General features: G+C 42.2%; 1 protein-coding gene across 3 annotated transcripts; it reads left to right on the top strand.

Moving 5' to 3' along the window:
- Positions 1-767: 767 nt before the first annotated feature.
- LOC102683540 (ubinuclein-1) lies at positions 768-18,421 on the top strand. 3 transcript variants are annotated; one of them, XM_015359734.2, is made up of 17 exons: positions 768-2,073; positions 2,624-2,725; positions 2,802-2,897; positions 3,425-3,568; positions 3,854-3,933; positions 4,238-4,652; positions 5,610-5,680; positions 7,254-7,302; positions 7,663-7,781; positions 8,801-8,923; positions 9,965-10,108; positions 10,573-10,623; positions 11,376-11,418; positions 11,566-12,813; positions 13,015-13,264; positions 13,616-13,705; positions 15,425-18,421. In XM_015359734.2, exons 1-17 carry the CDS (start codon positions 1,855-1,857, stop codon positions 15,475-15,477), a joined length of 3,297 nt encoding a protein of 1,098 aa, XP_015215220.2. In that variant the 5' UTR covers positions 768-1,854; the 3' UTR covers positions 15,478-18,421. The 3 variants fall into 3 exon arrangements, with proteins under 3 accessions (XP_015215220.2, XP_015215219.2, XP_015215221.2); XM_015359733.2 differs by having other exon boundaries at positions 7,173-7,302; XM_015359735.2 differs by lacking the exon at positions 13,616-13,705 and having other exon boundaries at positions 7,173-7,302.
- Positions 18,422-18,832: the final 411 nt, after the last annotated feature.

Raw genomic sequence — 18,832 nt, 5'->3', positions numbered from 1 at the left:
GTCCTTTAGGCGTCCCTGTTGCCGCTCATCTCGGAAATCATTAACTAATCAGCATAATTGAGATCAATTATACAATTACCAACTCGTTATGAAATAATTGATGCAAAACAATACATTGACACAATCGAATAAAAGCGTAAACAAAAATCTGAACCACACTGGTGACAGGGAGTTCTTGTAAGACCTGCAACGGAAATAGAAAACAGGTGTGTCTTATACATTAGAACCGCATTATGGAAACGGGGCCAGATTTGTTTCATTTGATTGGTAAACCAGATGACTATTATATCGAGCAGCAAAATATAAAGCATTGGACGCTTTCTGCTTTTTTAATTGAACTGTGACAAGTACATACTCTTCAGTATCTGCCTTTTCTTCTTCTCTTCCAATTTTTATATATTTATACTGTATGTGCTACTTAATCTTAATTGTGTTATAGTATCCATTCTTCTCACACCACTATTCTATTGTTGCATTATATAAATGTTTCTGACATGACTGTTTTTAATTTACTGTCTGTGGCACTATGAAAACGAACGTTTCAATGTTTACAAAGTTTAAATGATTAAAAAAAAACTTGCTTTAAGATATTCGGAGCAAAAATATTTAAGTTCGTTAGAAATAAACAGATCTGTACAACAGAAATTTGTACAGTGTAGTGCAACTTCCATCGCAACAGGTTTCCTGCACCCGTTACCTGTAACTAAACAGTTTTAGACCGTTAACATGGGAAGAACACAAAAAATAACTGCAAGATAAATTGTGTTTTCTTTTATTTTAAAACCGTCTTGCGCTTATCACGGTGATTCTCAGAACATTAACAATGTAATTTACAGATTGCCTTTTATTATACTAATAATCGCATTATTGCTCTTGCTCGGTGCTACAACCTGCTTTCAACCAAGTAAACGCAAGCACACGTAAACATTTTATTTAGCTCCACATATTCTTGCAATACCTCTCTACACCCCCCTTATTTCATGCATTCTGCCCACGACGTCCCATGTTTGTGGTTTACTGTGGCTTTGGTAGCTGGATTAACTCCACCAACATGGCCCCCTGGCTCACATTCCTCCCGAGACACGAGAGCTAAATTCTCGGCGTTTTTTTTTACCAGAATGTAAATATTATGAGGTATTAATCGTGCGACGCTGCGGCGGAGGGTGATGACGACGCCGCCGGTTCTATCTAAGGTCCTATATAAAGTCCAGAGCGAAAGCAGAGGGAGATCGAGGGGGTTAAATGAATTTGAAATTAGTGTGAATTGCTTAGTTTGCGTGACTAAATTACGTAATGTTTTCTAAAATATATTTGCATACCTTAACGCCGAAGTAGTGTGGCTTGTTTCTGTTGAGTGCTGAAATGTTTATGACGTGAAAACTACTCAGAACGTGGATAACTGTTCCCCATCTTTTTTTTTCCTGTCGTCTCGCAGGGCAAAACATTTATGTTTTTCCAGTGTTTTTTGTTAGCCGATATTGGGAGATATACAATTTTGTGCTGTGCCACATTCGCCTTGTTAGTTGTCTGCTGCTTTTGCATGCGTTGTATTTACTATTTCGCCATCATAAATGATGGCAGGACTAAGAGACATGAATTAGGTCAAAAATGTTGTGTGCAATTAATAGATGTGTCACGCAAAAGTTCGACCTAATACGAGATAAAGGGCACCCTTCGGGATCAAAGGGGTTATTTACCTGTACGTCATGTGGCTTTGTAGAGTCTAAACGATAACTGTTGGCTCAGTACACATCAGAAATGTAAGCCTGGTAAAGATATAAACGCACAGACTCAAACAAGTGCTTCCAGGAGTTTGATTACGCTCTGCTGGGGGTTGGAAACGCGTAGTTACTCATGGCTGAGCCACGCAGGGTACAGCTGACCACTCTCTGCAGCAATGTCCCCCTTCCTTCAAGTTTGCTAAAGATTCCCCCCAAGGAGGACATATCCGCTGTGTGCAGCCCCTTGGAGCAGGAGACGTCTCCGGCAACTGCACGCCTGGTGCTCGCCCTCTTTGAGCCCGATCAGCGGCGCTGTCCAGAGTTTTATTACCCTGAACTCGTGAAGAAAAAGGTAAAGACCTGTTCTGTATTTGGCTGCTTTTCCAGTCATTCACGTAGAAATGAATGTCTGAAAAGTCTGAAGTTGTTAAAGCATGTGATGGGGGGTGCGCATTGTGAACCCGCTGTTAACGCTTAGCGTTTGTTTGTGATTGTATGTTTTAATCAAGTCGGTATGAATTCCTGAATGGGTAGATCTATTGCCTTTTTCTTTGCATGTGAAGCATCTCTGACCCGCTCTACCAAAAGCAAAGATTCGGGGTCTCAAACATTTTAACATCTCACCGTTCTCAAGTAAGCTGTGGAGAACGGCCATCGTTCAAGTCGTCCGTGGAGACTGTGCAAGAACGTCTAACTAAGAAGTCTATCAGCATCAAGAAAAGAAGACCTTGGGCGAAAAACTTTGTTGTAGAGTCCAATATTTAAAATTATTTGTACTCACTGTACATTCGACAATAACTCAATACAATTAAAGTGGAACACTGTACTGAAAACATTGTTGCATGCCGATGTTTTGCCTTATCCAACAGCCCCAGTTTAAACACTTCACTTTCCCCCCCCAGAATAATGCCTTCAAGGGAACAGCAGTAACACTGGAGGAGGAAGAGAGTGCGTCGCAGAGACAAGAGGCCGAAGCTCTTGCTAAGAAGTTTGAAGAAAAATATGTTAGTATTGTCCTTTATGAACCCCAGGAAAGATTCTAAAGGGCGTCTTGGTGAATGTTCTTGTTTCTTTTGTCAGGGTCCAAAGAAGCGCAAGAAGGACCGTGTGCAGGACTTGATTGACATGGGATACGGATACGACGAAACAGACCCGTTTATCGACAACTCCGAGGCTGTAAGTTGTCTGCCTTGCAAGTTTGAAAGTTTTTCATCTACCGGCACTTTTGTCTTCTTCAGACAGACTTTGTGAAAATGACGACCAGGGAGGGCTGATAGAGGTCAGCTCTTCTGCCCGCTGGTCTGCTGTCCGCAGTGCTCTCCAAAACCTTCTCTAGAGATGCCTGTTGTTCACGTCCTTTGTGCATGTTACATGAAAACTTCTGACTTTCTGAATGGTATTTACCTCCTATTCACCCTCGTAGGAGCGCTTTATGAGACCGAGTGGTGCTTTCGAGGGCCTCACACAGCAGTCGTGCACGGTGTGCCTTAGAGGTATTCCTGTTGTCAGTAAGGTGTGAGAGTGGAGCTTGCAAGCTGCTGAGGAACATGTAGAGGGTTCATTCGGTGCTGAAAAGAAATAAATGTCTGGGCTCCAAGTCATTTCTACAGACACCCCAACAAAAAATAGTTTTTGTCTTTTAAGATGCCTTTTGTGTAAAAAATGCACTGGAAACTTAAGGATTTGTCTTTTTATTGATACAGTATGATGAATTGGTGCCGGCTTCACTAACGACAAAATACGGCGGATTTTACATCAATTCTGGGACTCTGCAGTTCAGGCAGGCATCAGAATCTGAACCTGAAGATGATTTTACTCAAGAGAAGAAGAGACTGAAGTCTCCGAAGGTCAGAGGACTTTTTTCTTTTTGCAGGCTGTTTTAAGATTTAGTCTTATAATGTCTTTATTTTTCCCAAGGGGAACTGTAAGGGTCTTATAATATACAGCATATTAAACCACGTAGTAAAAGAGTCGGGACATGAGTATAATAGTGATATTTTGTGAAATGTATGAAGGACAAAACTATTCAAGAACTATATATTCATATAAGTGCTAAACAAAGAGGGATGCGTTTGAACTAAAATAACGCAAAGCATTTTTTTGCCTTTTTGTTCGCTCCCACTTGCATACAGAAAAAATTAAAGGATGGAAGTGATAAAATAAAAAAGAAGAAGAAAGAAGAGGGTCAACATAAAAAACCCAAGAATGCTGGGTGAGAAACTCCAAGACATCACTTTTAATGTCTTAGGTTTTTGTTAGTAAAACATTAGGTTTAAGTCTTATCTTTTACATTTGTCTTTAAGTGCTTTATACTTGTTTTCCTGACTTATAAGTATGTATTGAAATTGCATATTTCTTGGTCTTTCATTTGAACTTTTCATATGTGTAAATTGTTGTCCATTTATCCGAACTAATGTTTAAAATTAAGCACAAGCACAACAGCAAAACAAAGAGCCACTTACTGTTGTAAACTATACGTGATATTCGCATTAAGAGTTTTTGTTTTCGTGCACCAGCATCATGCCACTTAACGCCAACGGGGAGAAGAAGAAAAAGAAGAAACAGGCTGGAGCCTTGAGTGTGGATGACATGCTGAAGGAATCCCTTGAAAAAGAAGAGCCTAAGCAGAGCCACGGCCATCAGGCTGCCGCCCCCTCGATTCGAGAGAGTGATTGCACCTTAAATGCATCTGACCCTCTGCTTTCTCTCATTGGCTCTGCGAACGAGAGTGATTTGTTTCAGGCTGCTAGCTCTATAGACCTAGGGGATATCGATCTGGACAAGCTCCTCTATGACTCGCCCGTCACTAGCCCGCTAGGCTTGGATGAAAACAGTGACCCCCTGTCAGGGGGACAAGCTCAGAAACAGCCCCCCACACTGCCTGAAGGACTGCCGACGGCTTTGGAGAAGCGCATCAGTGAGCTGACGCAGGTGAGGCGCGCTGTTTGTGAGCTATGTGATGGGAAGCTCTGGTCAGTTGGCAGCGTCCACAGGGAGGTGCGGTTTAAACGAGTTACGAGATCAACCACAGAGAACGGTTGCAGGTTTTTGTTTTATTTTGAAGTTTAGAAGAGAAATGTTTGAGTGGTTGTCATTGGGCAGGGGGGGGTATGTAACATGAATTCCTATCCTCAGTTCTGGAGAAGAAAAGGCACATTGGCAGGACGGCACGTAGGAAGTCATGTTCTGCTGCCTTGTGTATTAGGGTTTTGTTTCAGTAGGTGCTGTTGGTTATCTTAACGGAGCAGGTTCTTGTTACTCCCGTACTCTGTACCCCATCAATAACATGCTGTCTGGCGTGAGTAAGGGTCAATGTCAATAGGGATAAACAGGGAGGGAGCCACATAGTGGAGAATATCGTAGAAATCCAGCTCACTGGGGAAGAAGCAAAGTGGAATTCGGTGTGAGGCAAATTTCTTTCATACAACATTTAAAGTGCAGAGGGAGAGCAGACTTTACAGCTGCTGAAATTTGGTGACGTTTTTTTCTGTAGAAGTGATCCAGCTCTTGTTAATGATGCTTTAAAGAGTAGTTGTTGGTACACTTTTCCAATATTTTATATTTGAACCAGCTCCTTAAAGTACTTTGAGGGCTTAGGAACTTTTTTTTTAAATGTGATTCCTTCCTTTGTGCAGGAGAAATTCGGGAACATGTCTGTATACGTTTAAATTCCGGATCTCGCACTCTAGCCATTAAGATCTTTTCTGTTGTGGCCAGTCTGCAGAGTTAAGTTGTAAAGAAGTTTGTCTTTTTCTTTCAGTCTTAATGCATTTAGGTTTGTAACATCATAATGTAAAATATGGTTAGTATTTTATACATAGCACAGGCCCTATAGAGCCATAAATATTATTAAAGTTAACTCTGAACTCTTTTTTTTTTCCATACTAGGCTGCTAAAGCTTCAGAAGGTGAGGGAAAGCAGAAGTTCTTTACCCAGGATGTTAACAGCATGTTGCTTGAGTAAGTATCACTGGTGGGATGAATCCTCTTCTAATCCAGCAAGAGTGCAGTTGGTCATAGCTGTTGAATATCACACTTGAAGTTGACAGACACTTGCTGCAAAGTAACAATTAACGGTAAATTCCACACTGATAAGTAGAAAGTTCCTTGGTGTGTTAATCCCTCTCCAGGTGCTCGCGCTGGAAGAAGGCTTTAACAGCTCGGATGTTTTTCATTCCGCTTTCTGGAGCAGAATGCCAGTTGAGTTCTTTTGCAGGCTGACGCAGCTCCCTTGTCCTTAACTCCCCGCTATTGAGTACGTGCAGTACGCATATTGCATAGCCTCCTGGCTGCTTTCACTATTGATTGAGTGTCCGCTCTGCTGATGCGTGGTTTAACTCCCCATATTGTCTTTACCTGCAGCAGTATGTACATTGCACTTCCAGCTTCCCATTTGATCCCAGTTGTTTTGTTGAACCTCAAGTAAAAGGAATAGTTAATGCAAGGCGTGTTGATCATCAATTCTGGACATCAACAGAGGGCATGTTGCACGACACGTGAATGTTTTTAGACTTGTTTTTGGTTATTGCTTAAAACTTTTGGGCAGTTTTTTTGGTATTCATTGTTAATGGATGTGGTGCACTTGGGCAAGAATTAGAGTGACTTCAGTGTAGCAGAGCAGTTGTTTTTAAGGGTTTTATGATCTCGGTGCCTGGGGAAGGATTGAATTCATTCCGCCCCGAGCTGTAAGCTTTATTTAAAGAGATTGGTGCCGGCATTCACCCACACGTTAAGTGCATGTAACTGAGCTGTTGCTTATTAGCAGCCTCTTTAAATCATCCCATTAACAGTCTCTGCTCAGAGCTCCCTTGGAACCTCAGTGTGCTCTTCCAGGGCAATACAGACTCTCGCGTTGTTCACCAAACAGAGTTTCTCGTGTGATGAAAATGTGCTGTGGGTGCTCTACTTATCAAACATGTGTCCCTTTGAGTATCTGTGGGATGTTGGTCAATGTGTGATATTTAGGGCAGAAATACAAGGGAACTGGCTGGTGTTTGGCCAGGGAACAGAATCCTGAAACAAAGTATCCTGGAAAAATCTAATAAAAACGTTTGAGCATGGACACATGGTTTTGTTTCCCCCCTTTAAAATGCAGTGGTGGCAAAATAAAGACACTGAAAGTACTCAAAACTAATCCCAGAACTGAAGTTGCTCCTTGGGCATTTACACAAGGAGTGGCCAAGCATTCAGACAAATGCTGATGATCCACAACACGCACTTTAATTCGGGTTTCAGAGCATTAAGGGAGTCCATTACGTGGAAAAAATAAAGCTCTGTGTGAGGCTGTACAGTAAGCAGTCCTGCCAGCTCGCTCATACAGTGGCGATGAAAGAGGTGCCAGTTTGGACTGATGATCCTGGGAGAAAGACTTCAATAAATAAGAGACTATTTCTACACGTGCCTGTTCTTCTCTCGACGTGTGATTCGGTGTCGTCTCATTTTGTGCCTTTAGCATTGAGCTTCAGTCCCGAGAGCTCAACAGCCAGGCACGCTCTGGTGTCTACGCTCACCTGGCCTCTTTCCTTCCCTGCAGCAAAGACACTTTAGTAAAAAGGGCAAAGAAGCTGCACTTACATGAACAGGTAAGCAGTATTAATTTCTGCATAGACCGCCTTTTACCTTTTCCGTGTGTAAACTTGCACACTTTTTTTTTAATCTGCATGGTATTTTTATAAGTCAGCTCTGATTTGACATTAAATTTCAATCGGGATTTGAACAAGGGTCATATTTTCCCTTACCAAATGGAGTTGTTATAGCTATCGTCTTAAGAATTGCATTAAATATTTTTCTGCATTTAATGTCTATTGAAAAATCCTATAATTCCACAAAAGTAACAGTATTGTCCTGTATAAATTCTCATTTTTTAGGGCTAAGATGTTTTTGACTAATTACACGTTGGATTGAATTTTTTGAAATCACACATGACATGTCTTTGTGTTTAGGATGGCCGTCTGAAAGAACCACTTCAGAGATTAAAGGAAGCGATCGGCAGATCAATGCCTGGCCAGATAACCAAGTACCAGGATGAATGTCAAGCTCACACCCAGGCAAAGTTTGCTAAGTAGGTTTCGTTTGAGTTTCTAAATTAGTAGATTGCTGTTGAGAAAATGCAGAATTTACAATCACTTTATTTAAGGAAGCATTACTTATGTCGTCCCGAGTGGATTGTAGGTGAAAGTCAGTGGTGGTTTCAGCCCAGGTTATATACGGTACTGATTACAATTAAAGATTGTCCCGAAGATGGATGTAAGGTCGATCTACTCTAAGGTGGTATATTTACCCTTGTTTCCTGATTTGGGAACAGTGATGACGATAAAAAATATAGGTTTACTGGCAGCAACTGTATTTTCGTACAAAATGTTTTTAAGTTTTTTTTTTTGCTGTTATAGTAAGCATGATAAATAGCAATATGAAAAGCAGACGACTTCTTTAAAATGTGCAAGTGACACAACTGGTAAAGCAGTGGTGCAAAACCATTAAATTGAGCTATTAGTTAGGTGTCGTGAAACAGTATTAGTGATTATGACTTAAAGCACTTACAGTACACCTCATAAAGGCAGTACTGTACATCACTGTAGTAGCAACATAATGTTGGGTACTGTTTAATTTTCCTTATTCTGTAAGCTTTGGCATTATGTGATATTTGGGTATCTGATGCCCCTTATTCACCATGGATGCTTGATTGTGAAACTTTGACTATGTTGATGGCATAAGTTTCACACCCATAAGTGCAATTTCTGGTGCAAGCACCTTTGGCAGCAGTATTTTTGACATGAGTTTGTGCCGAGTTTGCATGCCGGCTTAGTGCAGTTTCTGCCCCTTTTAGGCTTCTCTTGCCTTGTCTCATTGCTGGGGGACCTTTGGACAGCACTCTGATTCTTTCCATTGATCCTCAGAGGGATTCAAGTTAGGACTTTGAGTGATAAAGGGCCCTCTCTTTCTTATTCTCAAGCCACTCCAGTGTAGCTGTGGATCACTGTCCTGCTCAGAATTGAAGTTCTGGATTGTCTTGTGGTTTTTTTTGTAGTGTCGTAAGCCCACACGAGCAGAGCCCAGTTAACTGTGTATTTTGTTTGACAGGATGTTGGAAGAAGGGAAAGAACAAAAGGAGAAAGCCTGCTCAGATGAGGATGAGGATGAAGAGAAAAGTGGAAAACGGGTTATGGGACCCAGAAAAAAATTCCAGTGGAACGAAGAAATCAGGTGCGCTAATGATAAACCTATCGATTTAGAATGCGTCGATCAACAATTTGCAGATCTTTTTGTAAAGAATGCTTTGCAGAAAGCTGTTAAAACTGTTCAAATTAACAATCAAATCCAATGCAATGATGCCCGTCATTAAAACAATAGGTGGAGCAGGAGTTTGGGAGTGGTCAAAAGTGTAATTTCAGTGTCCTGAATATAGAAAAATAAGCCTAAAAGAAACAAGCCCTCTGCGGTCTCCCCATACCCACAAGTAATCACTAGCAGTGTGTAGCTCAGAGAATACACAGCCGTTGTAAGTTGTGTAAGGGCTTGGCAGCACAAACGGGTTCAGCCTGTGATCATGAGTTCATGATTAGGCGGGGCTGCATGATAATAATTATCTGTAATACATCAAAGCATTATGAATATTTTCATTTCCTTGCTAACATTTTTCAAGATTTAGGTACCCAAGCCTCTTACTGGCCTACTTAGCCACTTACCCCCCCCCACAAAATGTGTAAGGAATGTAAAGGCCTGTGGATGGTTGTAAAAATCATGCCGATAAGTCACAATAGGCGTGTGAGATTTCTGGCAAAAGTATCATTCGAAAGCTGGTGTGCTGTTTTTTGCAATGGCCAAAGTAGAATTGTGTACTGCAGCCGGTGAACGGGAGCTGTGAGGCGGGATAGAGAGAGAGGGGGAGAATGTGTGCGTGAGTGCAGGACGGGCACACACTCGTGCACACCCGCGTCATGTGCAGGTAATCTTTACCACGAGACTGCATGTCGAGAGAGTGGGAGACGTTGGGTGAAAAGATGAGCACGCGTTCCTCTTGCACACTGGTTGCCATACCCACACGTGCAGCGCAGAATTTGGAATGTGACGCTTATGCAGGAGATCCTTATGTGCTCTAGCAAAAAAAAGTAACCTTTCCTTGTGGACAATGTTTGCAATGGAAATCTATATTTGCTGTATCAAATGCTTTTGTGGCCTTAAATGCAAAAGTGTTTAAATTGTATGAGAACTCTTATAATAAGCTAAGTTTCTGTCTTCAAACAGGAATCTCCTCTGTAATGTTGTCCATATAAAGATAGGCAGCTATGAACTGGAAAGGAACAAGTCTCAGACTGCAGAAGAGTATCTGAAGGCATTTCTGGAAGCTGAAGTTAAACCGCTGTGGCCGAAGGGATGGATGCAGTCAAGGTGAATCACTTTTACACGAGCGTGTGAACTGAGCTAACCACTGAGATTCCGGAAACGCCTGTGCTGTAAAATTGTAGTGTGTCTCTGAAACAGCTCTTCTCGATTGTTTTGGTCCCTTTCATTCTGATATCTATATTAATTTTTTTATTTTATTTTGATCTGTTGTCGCAGGGAGGGCTGGAGTCCCAGCACACTTAGGTCCTGTCAGCTAATTCTCGGAGAACGTTTTTGTGTGTATTTTTGTTCTGTTTTGTTGTGTTTTGCACTATATGATATATTATTGTTTTGTTGGTTTGTGGGGCGCATTGTCCAAATAAACCACCACCTTCACACCTGAGTGCTGTTGCGGCTGAACAGTTATTCTGTTTTGAAAGAACTCACTTGGCACCTGTCCCGCCCTCCCTGTGACATTTCCTTAAACTGGGGTCTGTTTCAGATATTAAGTTCTTTGTTTCTTTCAACAGGATGCTTTTTAAGGAAAGCAAGAGAGTGCACAGCCATGTCACTTCCATACCGTAAGTACTGTTACCACATGTACCCTGTGGAGTGAGTGTTTGAGAAAAGAAATCACTCTCTAGTTATTGGGAAATTCCTTTATTTCTTCATCTTATCAGGATATGTTTTTTGTAGGTTTATATACATTTTAAAATATAAAAAGGTCTAATATTGTGCATCCTTACTCAGTCTCTCCGAGCATCTGCTGGAGGTTTATTTTAAAGCATGCGACATTAGGGTGTTGTTGCCGGTGTAGTTTCTAGTCAAGTTAACAGCTGTAGAAGCAGCAAAGGAAACTGTAACAGTTTAAGGCTGGGGAAGCAGGAGATTATATGGGCTTGTCTGAAGAGGCCACCCATGAACAAGCCTTACAGTAGGTGTTTTTGTTGGTATATCATTTCATCTTCTAAACAATGTGTGAGGCGAACAGAAAAGCAAGCAAGGAACAACAAAGAAATTCTCAAGAGAAAATGGTGAAACACAAACCAGAGAAGACAAAGGGAAGCTTAGGGGAAGTACATTTCAAACTGGAAACATAAGCCGTCTGCAGCAAAGTTACGCAGGGATATTGCTGAGGTCAATCCCATCTCTCGAGAAACAGCTGGATGCAATCCTCAGCTTGGTTTTCTGCCAAAAATGAAATGAGTTAGATCAGCCAAAGAACCTCCTCTCATTTGCAGAGAAAATTGTCCTGTACCTTCTGAATGTTGTGCTGTATACTTAGTGTTAAAGAAAAGGCAACTTTTTAAACTGTTTTTGTTCTTCTACTCAGGACCAAAAAGAAAGTTATTGCAGCTCCGAAAATAAAAATGAAGGTATGTTAATCATAATATTAAGTAACTTAAAATATCACAGATCATTTTGAAGCCATGTTTATATTGTGTGGCTAGGATTAAAATCCTTATGATGTGCTATGTTTTAATCTGAATTTTAGTGTTTGTTTGTTTTTCCCCCCACTTCAGGAACCATTTGTGAAGCTTGAAAGAAAAATAATAACTTCATTAAGTGCCACACCTACACGTTCTGGAAATTCGAGTGTCCTGGTACCTTGCTCGGTTAGCAGCCCATCGACGCCTGTGAACTCCTTTATTCCATCTTGTGCAGGTACGCACAGCTCCAATAGCACAGCCACTCCTCAGTCCTATAATATGGATGACTCGCTTGATGAAGACTTAATCCATAACCCTCCCTCGCTAGAAGCCGTTTCTGAGGAGTTGGCAGCACTGAATAATGCTACAAGAGGCAGCCCTGATTTCAGTTTTCATACCGTCATTAAACCAGCGACTGACAACATCACAGTATTAATATCGTCTGAAGAGATGAAAACTTTGCCAAAACCGTCTGTGTCCTCATCGCAGTCGCCACTCAACCTTTTAGCAGAGCAGGCACTGGCACTGGGGCAGCTTTCCCAAGACAAGAAAACGGAAAACTCTCAGACTTTGCCTTTACCCGGCTACAAAGGCCTTCTTTCCCAGACTTCTCCGAATAACAAAACTCTTCCGGAAAACATGCACGCCAAGCAGAAGAACTTTGGAGCCACACGCCCCCATCAGTCCCCAGCTCCAAGCTCTTTGCTCTCCCGGACTATGAAGCCTTTTCACCAGTCCCATCAGCTTCCAAAAAACTTTCCTTCACCAGTGCAGTTTAACCCAAACAAGTTGCAGAGTCCCTCCCAGGCTAAAGCATCCAGGTACTTTCAGCAGGGCGCAGGGCTGCTGCAATCGAAAGGAGCTACAAAGTCCCCAGCTTTCCATCCCCTCCCCTCCGCTCTGCCTAGCGGCGGTCAGGGTTCCTCCGCCGGCATGTCCAAGATCCTCCCCCCGCCAGGGGCCGCTGTCGCTTACGTACCCAAGCACAACCCCACCTCCAGCGCCACAGGCCATCCGTTCAAGCCCTCGTTCCCGCTGCCCGCGGCGGCCAAGTCCAGCGTTCCCCCGGGCGGCTCCGCGCAGAGCGGCCTGACTCCGCTGGGCGCCGGCGCTATGGCCTCGCCCCACAAGTCGCCCTCTCCGGGTCAGGCCGCCGTCCCGCAGTCCCCTAACTCGGCAGCAAAGAAGGCCCTGTCTTCTCAGAAGCTGACCCTCGTGGCGCCCCCTGGCGGGTCTAATGGAGACTCCACCATGGGAATGCAGGGCGTTGCAAGGCTTCTGACTTCCTCCCTAAAGCCAGCGGCAGCAACGCCAGCAGCTGCAGCCGCTCCGGCAGCGTCGGTAAGTGCAGCTAACCTGCTGCTCGGTTACATCGCCTTCTCACTGCATGCACGAGTGACCCAGTTTGTAGACTCTTGGGTTACACAAGTGTTTGGGATGTGCTTATTAAGGTGTAAAACTATTATTCTACATCGAAATGAAAACGTTTTCAAAACCCACAATGATTTAATGGAGAATCTTTTCTTTTTTTTTATTAAAAAGCCCACAAAGAGCACCACGGGCACATCTGTGCAGTCAAGTTCTCCATCTATAAACCTTCTCTCGCCGTCGTTTGCCACATCCGGCCAGAAGCTAGCACCGGGAACGCTGGGGATATTGCCAGGAATCGTCCCTATGCACACGTTCAGCTTCCCCGTCATCACGTTTGGCTCCGACTCAAAGTCCAGCGGATCCAAAGACGCTATTGTGACCGGCCCGGCACCAGGGACATTCCACCACGGGCTCACGCACAGTAAGTGGTTTTGATCTGGTCTAGATGGAATGGTGTTCATTCTCCACGCCTTAGTTCCCATAAACTCCCATTACTTCTGGATGTTAAGTCTCGCATGGTCCTGTTACTCTTAAGTGTCTTATAGGCGTGTTTCGTCGTTGTCCTGTCTTGTGGACTTTTCTGTTTGGTTTCATGTTGTGCACGCTTGGTTTTCACTCCTTCACCTGACCTTAATGTTCAAAAACTCGTGGAGGTAGATGTGGGGCTGCACTTTGGTCACCAAGCAAGCACAGCCACTTCAGCTTAGTGCATGCGTACACAGGCTGTCTGCTTTTCACTTGTCAGCACTTGTTTTCTCTCCTCTTCCTCTAGGTATTTTTGCTGGTTTGCATTCTAGCCCCCTCCACCCACAACAGCTCCCACAATGCACTCTGTCCTCCCATTTACAGCCAAGTCTGCAAGGTAATCTGCATGAACGTGTCTTCTGTCTTGCCATCCCTTGGCCAGAGCTGTTCAACTGTGCCAACAGACTTGTTGTCCATTGTTCTGCGTTGTCTTTGGGAAAGCACTCTTGAGCAGGAAAGGTTTGATATAAAGCATTCCAGTGGATTTTTTTATCTTTTCGAAACAGTTTTCAATCTATTAAATAGAAGCTGCATTTTAACCCCTCCCGAGCTTCTCCATATAAACCCGGGATGTTATTTTGAAGATAAACTGAAGTGTTATACAGTATACTGTTTGTGATGGGAAATACTCTTATTTAAGATGGATACCTGGTTGTCATTCAAAGGACATTTTGAACTTCAGCATTTTGTTCCATTGGTAAAAAAAGACCTAGAGAGAACCTTACTAAACCTTTTTACATCACTATTGAAATGCCTTTTCTGCATACCTGTTCAGTATAGAATGTATTCCTACTTGACTTGGGTACAGATCACTGTGAACCCACAGAAAATCTTATGGGATCAAGACCGTTTGAAGAGCACTTTAATTCACGTGTGTTATCTGTAACAAAAAGCAACATTGAATATTTTAAAATCCCTTTTCTTTCTAATACAATTAAAGCTAAAGAGATGTAGTGTACATGAATGGCTTGTACAAAAGCATTCAGCTTCCAGAAATTTAAAAGGACCACATTTTATTTGTTCAAATAGTGATTGAAATGTTTGCTCATGTTTCATGAGTAAAACATTACTAGAAAATATGTTGTGAAGTCGGCAGCGGAATATGATGAGATTTTTGCACAATGTGGATGTTCATCAGAGGTCTGCTCTCAGTGTAGTGGTACCACTTTGCAGCCTGACCTTCAGATCTCAGAATCCAAGTAGGGTTGGGCCTATTCAGAGCAGGGATAGGAGACCCCCACACGAAGCCAGGCTGCTGCCGTTGTAGGTGGTAACAATAATTAATAGTAATCATTCCTTACAGGTGTATAGCGCCTTTCTGGACACTGCACTCAAATTGCTTCACAGGTAATGGGGATCCCCTCCACCACTACCAGTGTGCAGCCCCACCTGATTGATGGGAAGACAGCCAGAGTGCGCTTCACGAGTTTGTGTGTGGTTGTTGATGAGCCAGTAGGGGGCGCTCTTCCCTCTAGTCCAGAAGATCTAAAGCAATGCGCCAGTATGGTAATGGGGGGGGGAGTGCTGCAGCAGATGCAGTCCTTCGATTTACAGAGATAACATGACCTTGCTTGTAATAGTAGACGGTGTCCTGGCTCGGCTCCAGTCTGGCCTGGCGCGATCTAGCCGAGCAGCAGCAGTGTGAAGCAGCGATTCGAGATCTTGACTTCCTAACAGGAAGGCTGTGAGACTGAAGCTCAAGTTATGTTGCGTCTTCCTCAGGGGTACTTCACTCAGACTCGGTTAAATGTCCAGTTGTATACGGGGCTCCAAAACGACAATTAAATTAGCAGTGTGGAAAGTTCCCCTTTTATTCAAATTCTTCGTTTCTTCATCTGATCTTCTGTGTCGCAGGTCTGCTTGTGCAAAATGGTTGCTGTGTCAGCCCAGGTGCAGTGGTGGGTGGAAACCCTATTAGAAAAGTGTCAAGTGCTGTATAAATGCACACAATTAATATGTTCTGCCCTGTATAATGTTCTTCTGCTGTAGAGAAAGAAGTCTACAGATTGCACCATCTCAAGTGTTGAGCTAATACTGATTCTTGTATATGTTTCAGACGGCAGCCAAATCCATGGAGAAAATGCGAATGTGCAGAGAAAGCTGCCCTGATACGGCTCTTAAGATGAAACGTGACTGTTTTCCTTCGTGTGCTGCAGATTAACAATGATCAACGTTGGTCAACAAAGCATTTGTTTAAATTGAAAATGATCTGGTTAACAAAAAAAATGGCTCTTTCAGAAAAGCCAATGTTTTGGAATGGAGAGATCGCAGAATTTCAGTTTAAATTACCTGGCATGATTCTTTGTATCCTTTTAATTACAATGTGAAATATGAGATTGGTAATGCAAGTGATTCCTCTATCATGAAGTGTCCTACATGGATAAAAAATGGATCTTTTGTTTGCTTCTTGCTTAATTTGCATAATGTTTAGTATGAACTTGGAGATCCTGCATCTTTTTTTTTCTCCAATTTTTTTGCCAAGGTTGGTTTCCCAAAGAGATTTATGTAATCATGGAGCTATCTACACAGAACTTTGGAATATTTTATGGAAGTACCCTCTCAAATTTGAATTGTGCTAAAAACTAAATGACAACGTTTGATTTTAGACAATGTTGTTAGAAAAGTGATCAGAAAAGCTTATCAGAGGAGGAAAAGTTCACTCAGCTACAATACACATCCACAATGATCTACGACTTGACAATCTTCAATCATGTTCACATCGTTGAACAGGAACTGCAACCGTAAGTCTGAATATTGTTGAGGACGGCTACTCTGAGGCTTCTTGTGGCCATGAAATCTAAAATAAGGTTCTACAAAACTCCGTACTCCCTGTTCTAAGTCTGTTTTAGATATTATCAGCCCAAGAACTTCTGTTTACAGCCTGTAACTGCTCTCTGTTAGAACTCCACTGTATTTTAAGTTGTTAGTACTAAACCCCATGTCCTTGAAGAATAAATCCAGAAAAAGTGTTCTGTTTTTGATTAAATTTACTCATCAATTAAATCTACACTTATGTGGATTATGCAGATATGACACATGGTTCAGTTCAGCAGTAGTGACACCAAGTGCAAGAAATCCTTACCTCAAGCCGTTTTTTTTTCTTATCCTTCGTCTCAAACCCATATAGTAATTTGCTCCTATCCCTGTAAGTAAGCTGATCTGAAGACCTTGAGTTTGTGCAAGCGAGATGAAATATAATGACAGGAGTGGCACGGCAGTGGCTTGTACTGCTGCTTCAGCCTTCTGGTCAGATCTTGATTCTGGACTGGGGCGATTCCGTGTTTGATTTTGGCCTTTGATGTTCCTCCCACCTCTCAAAGACGCGCTGACCGTGTGAAACTGATTTCTGTAAGTTGCCCCGTCTTGCTTGTACCTGTGTCCTGCGATGAACTCGTACAACCAGTCGGGGACCTTGCTCTCTGTGCCGCAATCGTTGACTGCAGCAAGCAGCCTTCTGATAGTGATGGGTGATGTCATACACGGTGTCTGGAGAGGCTTTGTGGTAATTGAGGGGGTTCAGTAACTGCAAGTGGTCGTTGGAGTCCTGGCAGAGACTGGCGTCGGTTTTCTGGTGAACTGGGACTGAGCCGCTAGAGTAAAAACTGCAGTGGTTTTAACCTGTGAAAGTCTAACTTCAGAAATATTTCCAGCCCTTTTGGGGAAAAGTGGTTATAAGACCTCTAAAAGTCGTATGTTTGTAAACGTGTAACAGAATGATGCATAGTGAGTTGTTCTATTGCAGTCAAAACCTTGCATTGAATTCTGCTCTTAAGGGCAGCTTCTCTACTGGGCTTCTGCAGTTTTTTGCCTGATACACCAAAGCATTAAGTATGGGTAACCGTTCCTGTGATCAGGATGGCATGTGTTGCTGTGTACAAAAAGTGCATTTCAGATAAGGTATTAAAGGTATATTTAAATATAAGGCAGAAGCTGTGTGCTAGAATTAGGCAAGAAAATCTAAAACCCTTAGAATGAAAAGATTCTCTGATCTGTAAGCCTAAGAGTTCTGCCAACCTTCCCCATAAAACTAAAGTGATTTTTAAAGGGTTTGTAGAAAGTGACGATTCGTCATCCCAACATAGAATGTGGTAGGACCACATTCAAAGACCTAACCCTTGGAAAGAAAACCAGGAAGCACTTATTATAGACCGTAGGTAACAGTGGTGTTTAAACACATCCAGGACTATAGGAGCTGAATGTGGTATTTTCTCAGATGTAAGCTCAAATATGCAAAAATAATTTTTCTTGTAATATAAAGTGCACAGAGAAACATTGGAATATGGAAAAAAAACTGCTATATAGTTCCTGAAACTTTCAAAAAGCTTTTAAACTTTTTTTCTCTCATGTAGAGATTGCTATTTATTTTGACTGCTTTTGAAAGAGAAACTTGAGTTCTAAAAAAATAGGTTTTTTTGAGGCCTTATGTGATTTGCATTTAAAATGCTGCCCTTCGTGTGCCACTGTTGACCTACAGATACGTTACTTTCTTTATATTGTGTTTTCTATATATTTTCTAAAAATGGAACTGGAAAAGACTTTCATACCTCCCGTGACATCATGATTTGTCTCCCCACCTTCTTCCTTGTTGGGTTCTAATTTATATACATTTCTCAAGTAGAGCATGTGCACAGCAGAGAATTGGGTTATTTTTGTAACTGGCATATTTCTGAATACAAAGTTTGTTTCAAGAGATTTATTCTAGTCTTTAAAATGGAGGCCCAACAGCATTTTTTTTATTCCTCCTAGCCCTATTTAAGGTTTAAATAATCATTTATTCAATAGATGAAAATTGTACTGCAACACTGTATAATGAAGTGTTTATGCTGTTGTATAAGCTCAGGACTAATTGTTGACCATTTTGAGCCATTTATTTGAGATTTGTATATTCTGATGTGATGCGCTGTAGATTGTCAATGTAAAATAGCATTTAACTTTTAAAATGCTTCATTGTACCTGTAATGTTTGTTAAACCTGTATAAAGTGTTTCATGTTTTGTATTTAATTGATAAGCTGCACGAACTGGACTTTAATAAAGTTTTTTTCAAAAGTCAAACTTTCCAAGATGTTGAATTAGCTTTCTTTGGCATTTATACTTCTGTGCAGGTGGAAGAAGCCTGTTTTTAATTTCTCTGCATATATTTTATACTGGGCATCAAAAGTAGCTTATGCATAAACAGCTACTGTAGAAAATAACAGAGATTTCAGGTATTGATTAGGGGTAGCACAGTGCAGTGTGCAGCATCGGGGCTCTCGGTTCAACTACAGAAATGGCGTGCTGTGTCTCCTGTGCGTGCTCTGGTTTCCTCCCATAGTCCAAAGATGTACTGTGGGTTATGAGGCTCCAGGACAAATTGGCCCTGCTGTGAATGTGCGTGCGTGTCCTCCAATGGGCTGGCGTCCCAAACGGGCTTTGTCCTGCCTTGCGCCCGGTGCTTGCTTGGAAAGGCTCCGACTCGGACGGCAC

The sequence above is a fragment of the Lepisosteus oculatus genome, chromosome 19 (assembly GCF_040954835.1).
Source record: "Lepisosteus oculatus isolate fLepOcu1 chromosome 19, fLepOcu1.hap2, whole genome shotgun sequence".
NCBI classification, from domain to species: Eukaryota; Metazoa; Chordata; class Actinopteri; order Semionotiformes; family Lepisosteidae; genus Lepisosteus; species Lepisosteus oculatus.
The sequence above is the reverse complement of the archived record's forward strand: the minus strand, read 5'-3'. Positions and strand labels throughout refer to the sequence as shown.

Excerpts from the sequence above, each read along its gene's own strand:
- LOC102683540 (XM_015359733.2), top strand. The coding sequence starts at position 1,855 with ATGGCTGAGCCACGCAGGGTACAGCTGACCACTCTCTGCAGCAATGTC. Across the intron at positions 2,074-2,623 it reads CTGAACTCGTGAAGAAAAAG|AATAATGCCTTCAAGGGAAC; the intron begins GTAAAGACCTGT and ends TTCCCCCCCCAG. Across the intron at positions 13,265-13,615 it reads CCACCACGGGCTCACGCACA|GTATTTTTGCTGGTTTGCAT; the intron begins GTAAGTGGTTTT and ends CTCTTCCTCTAG.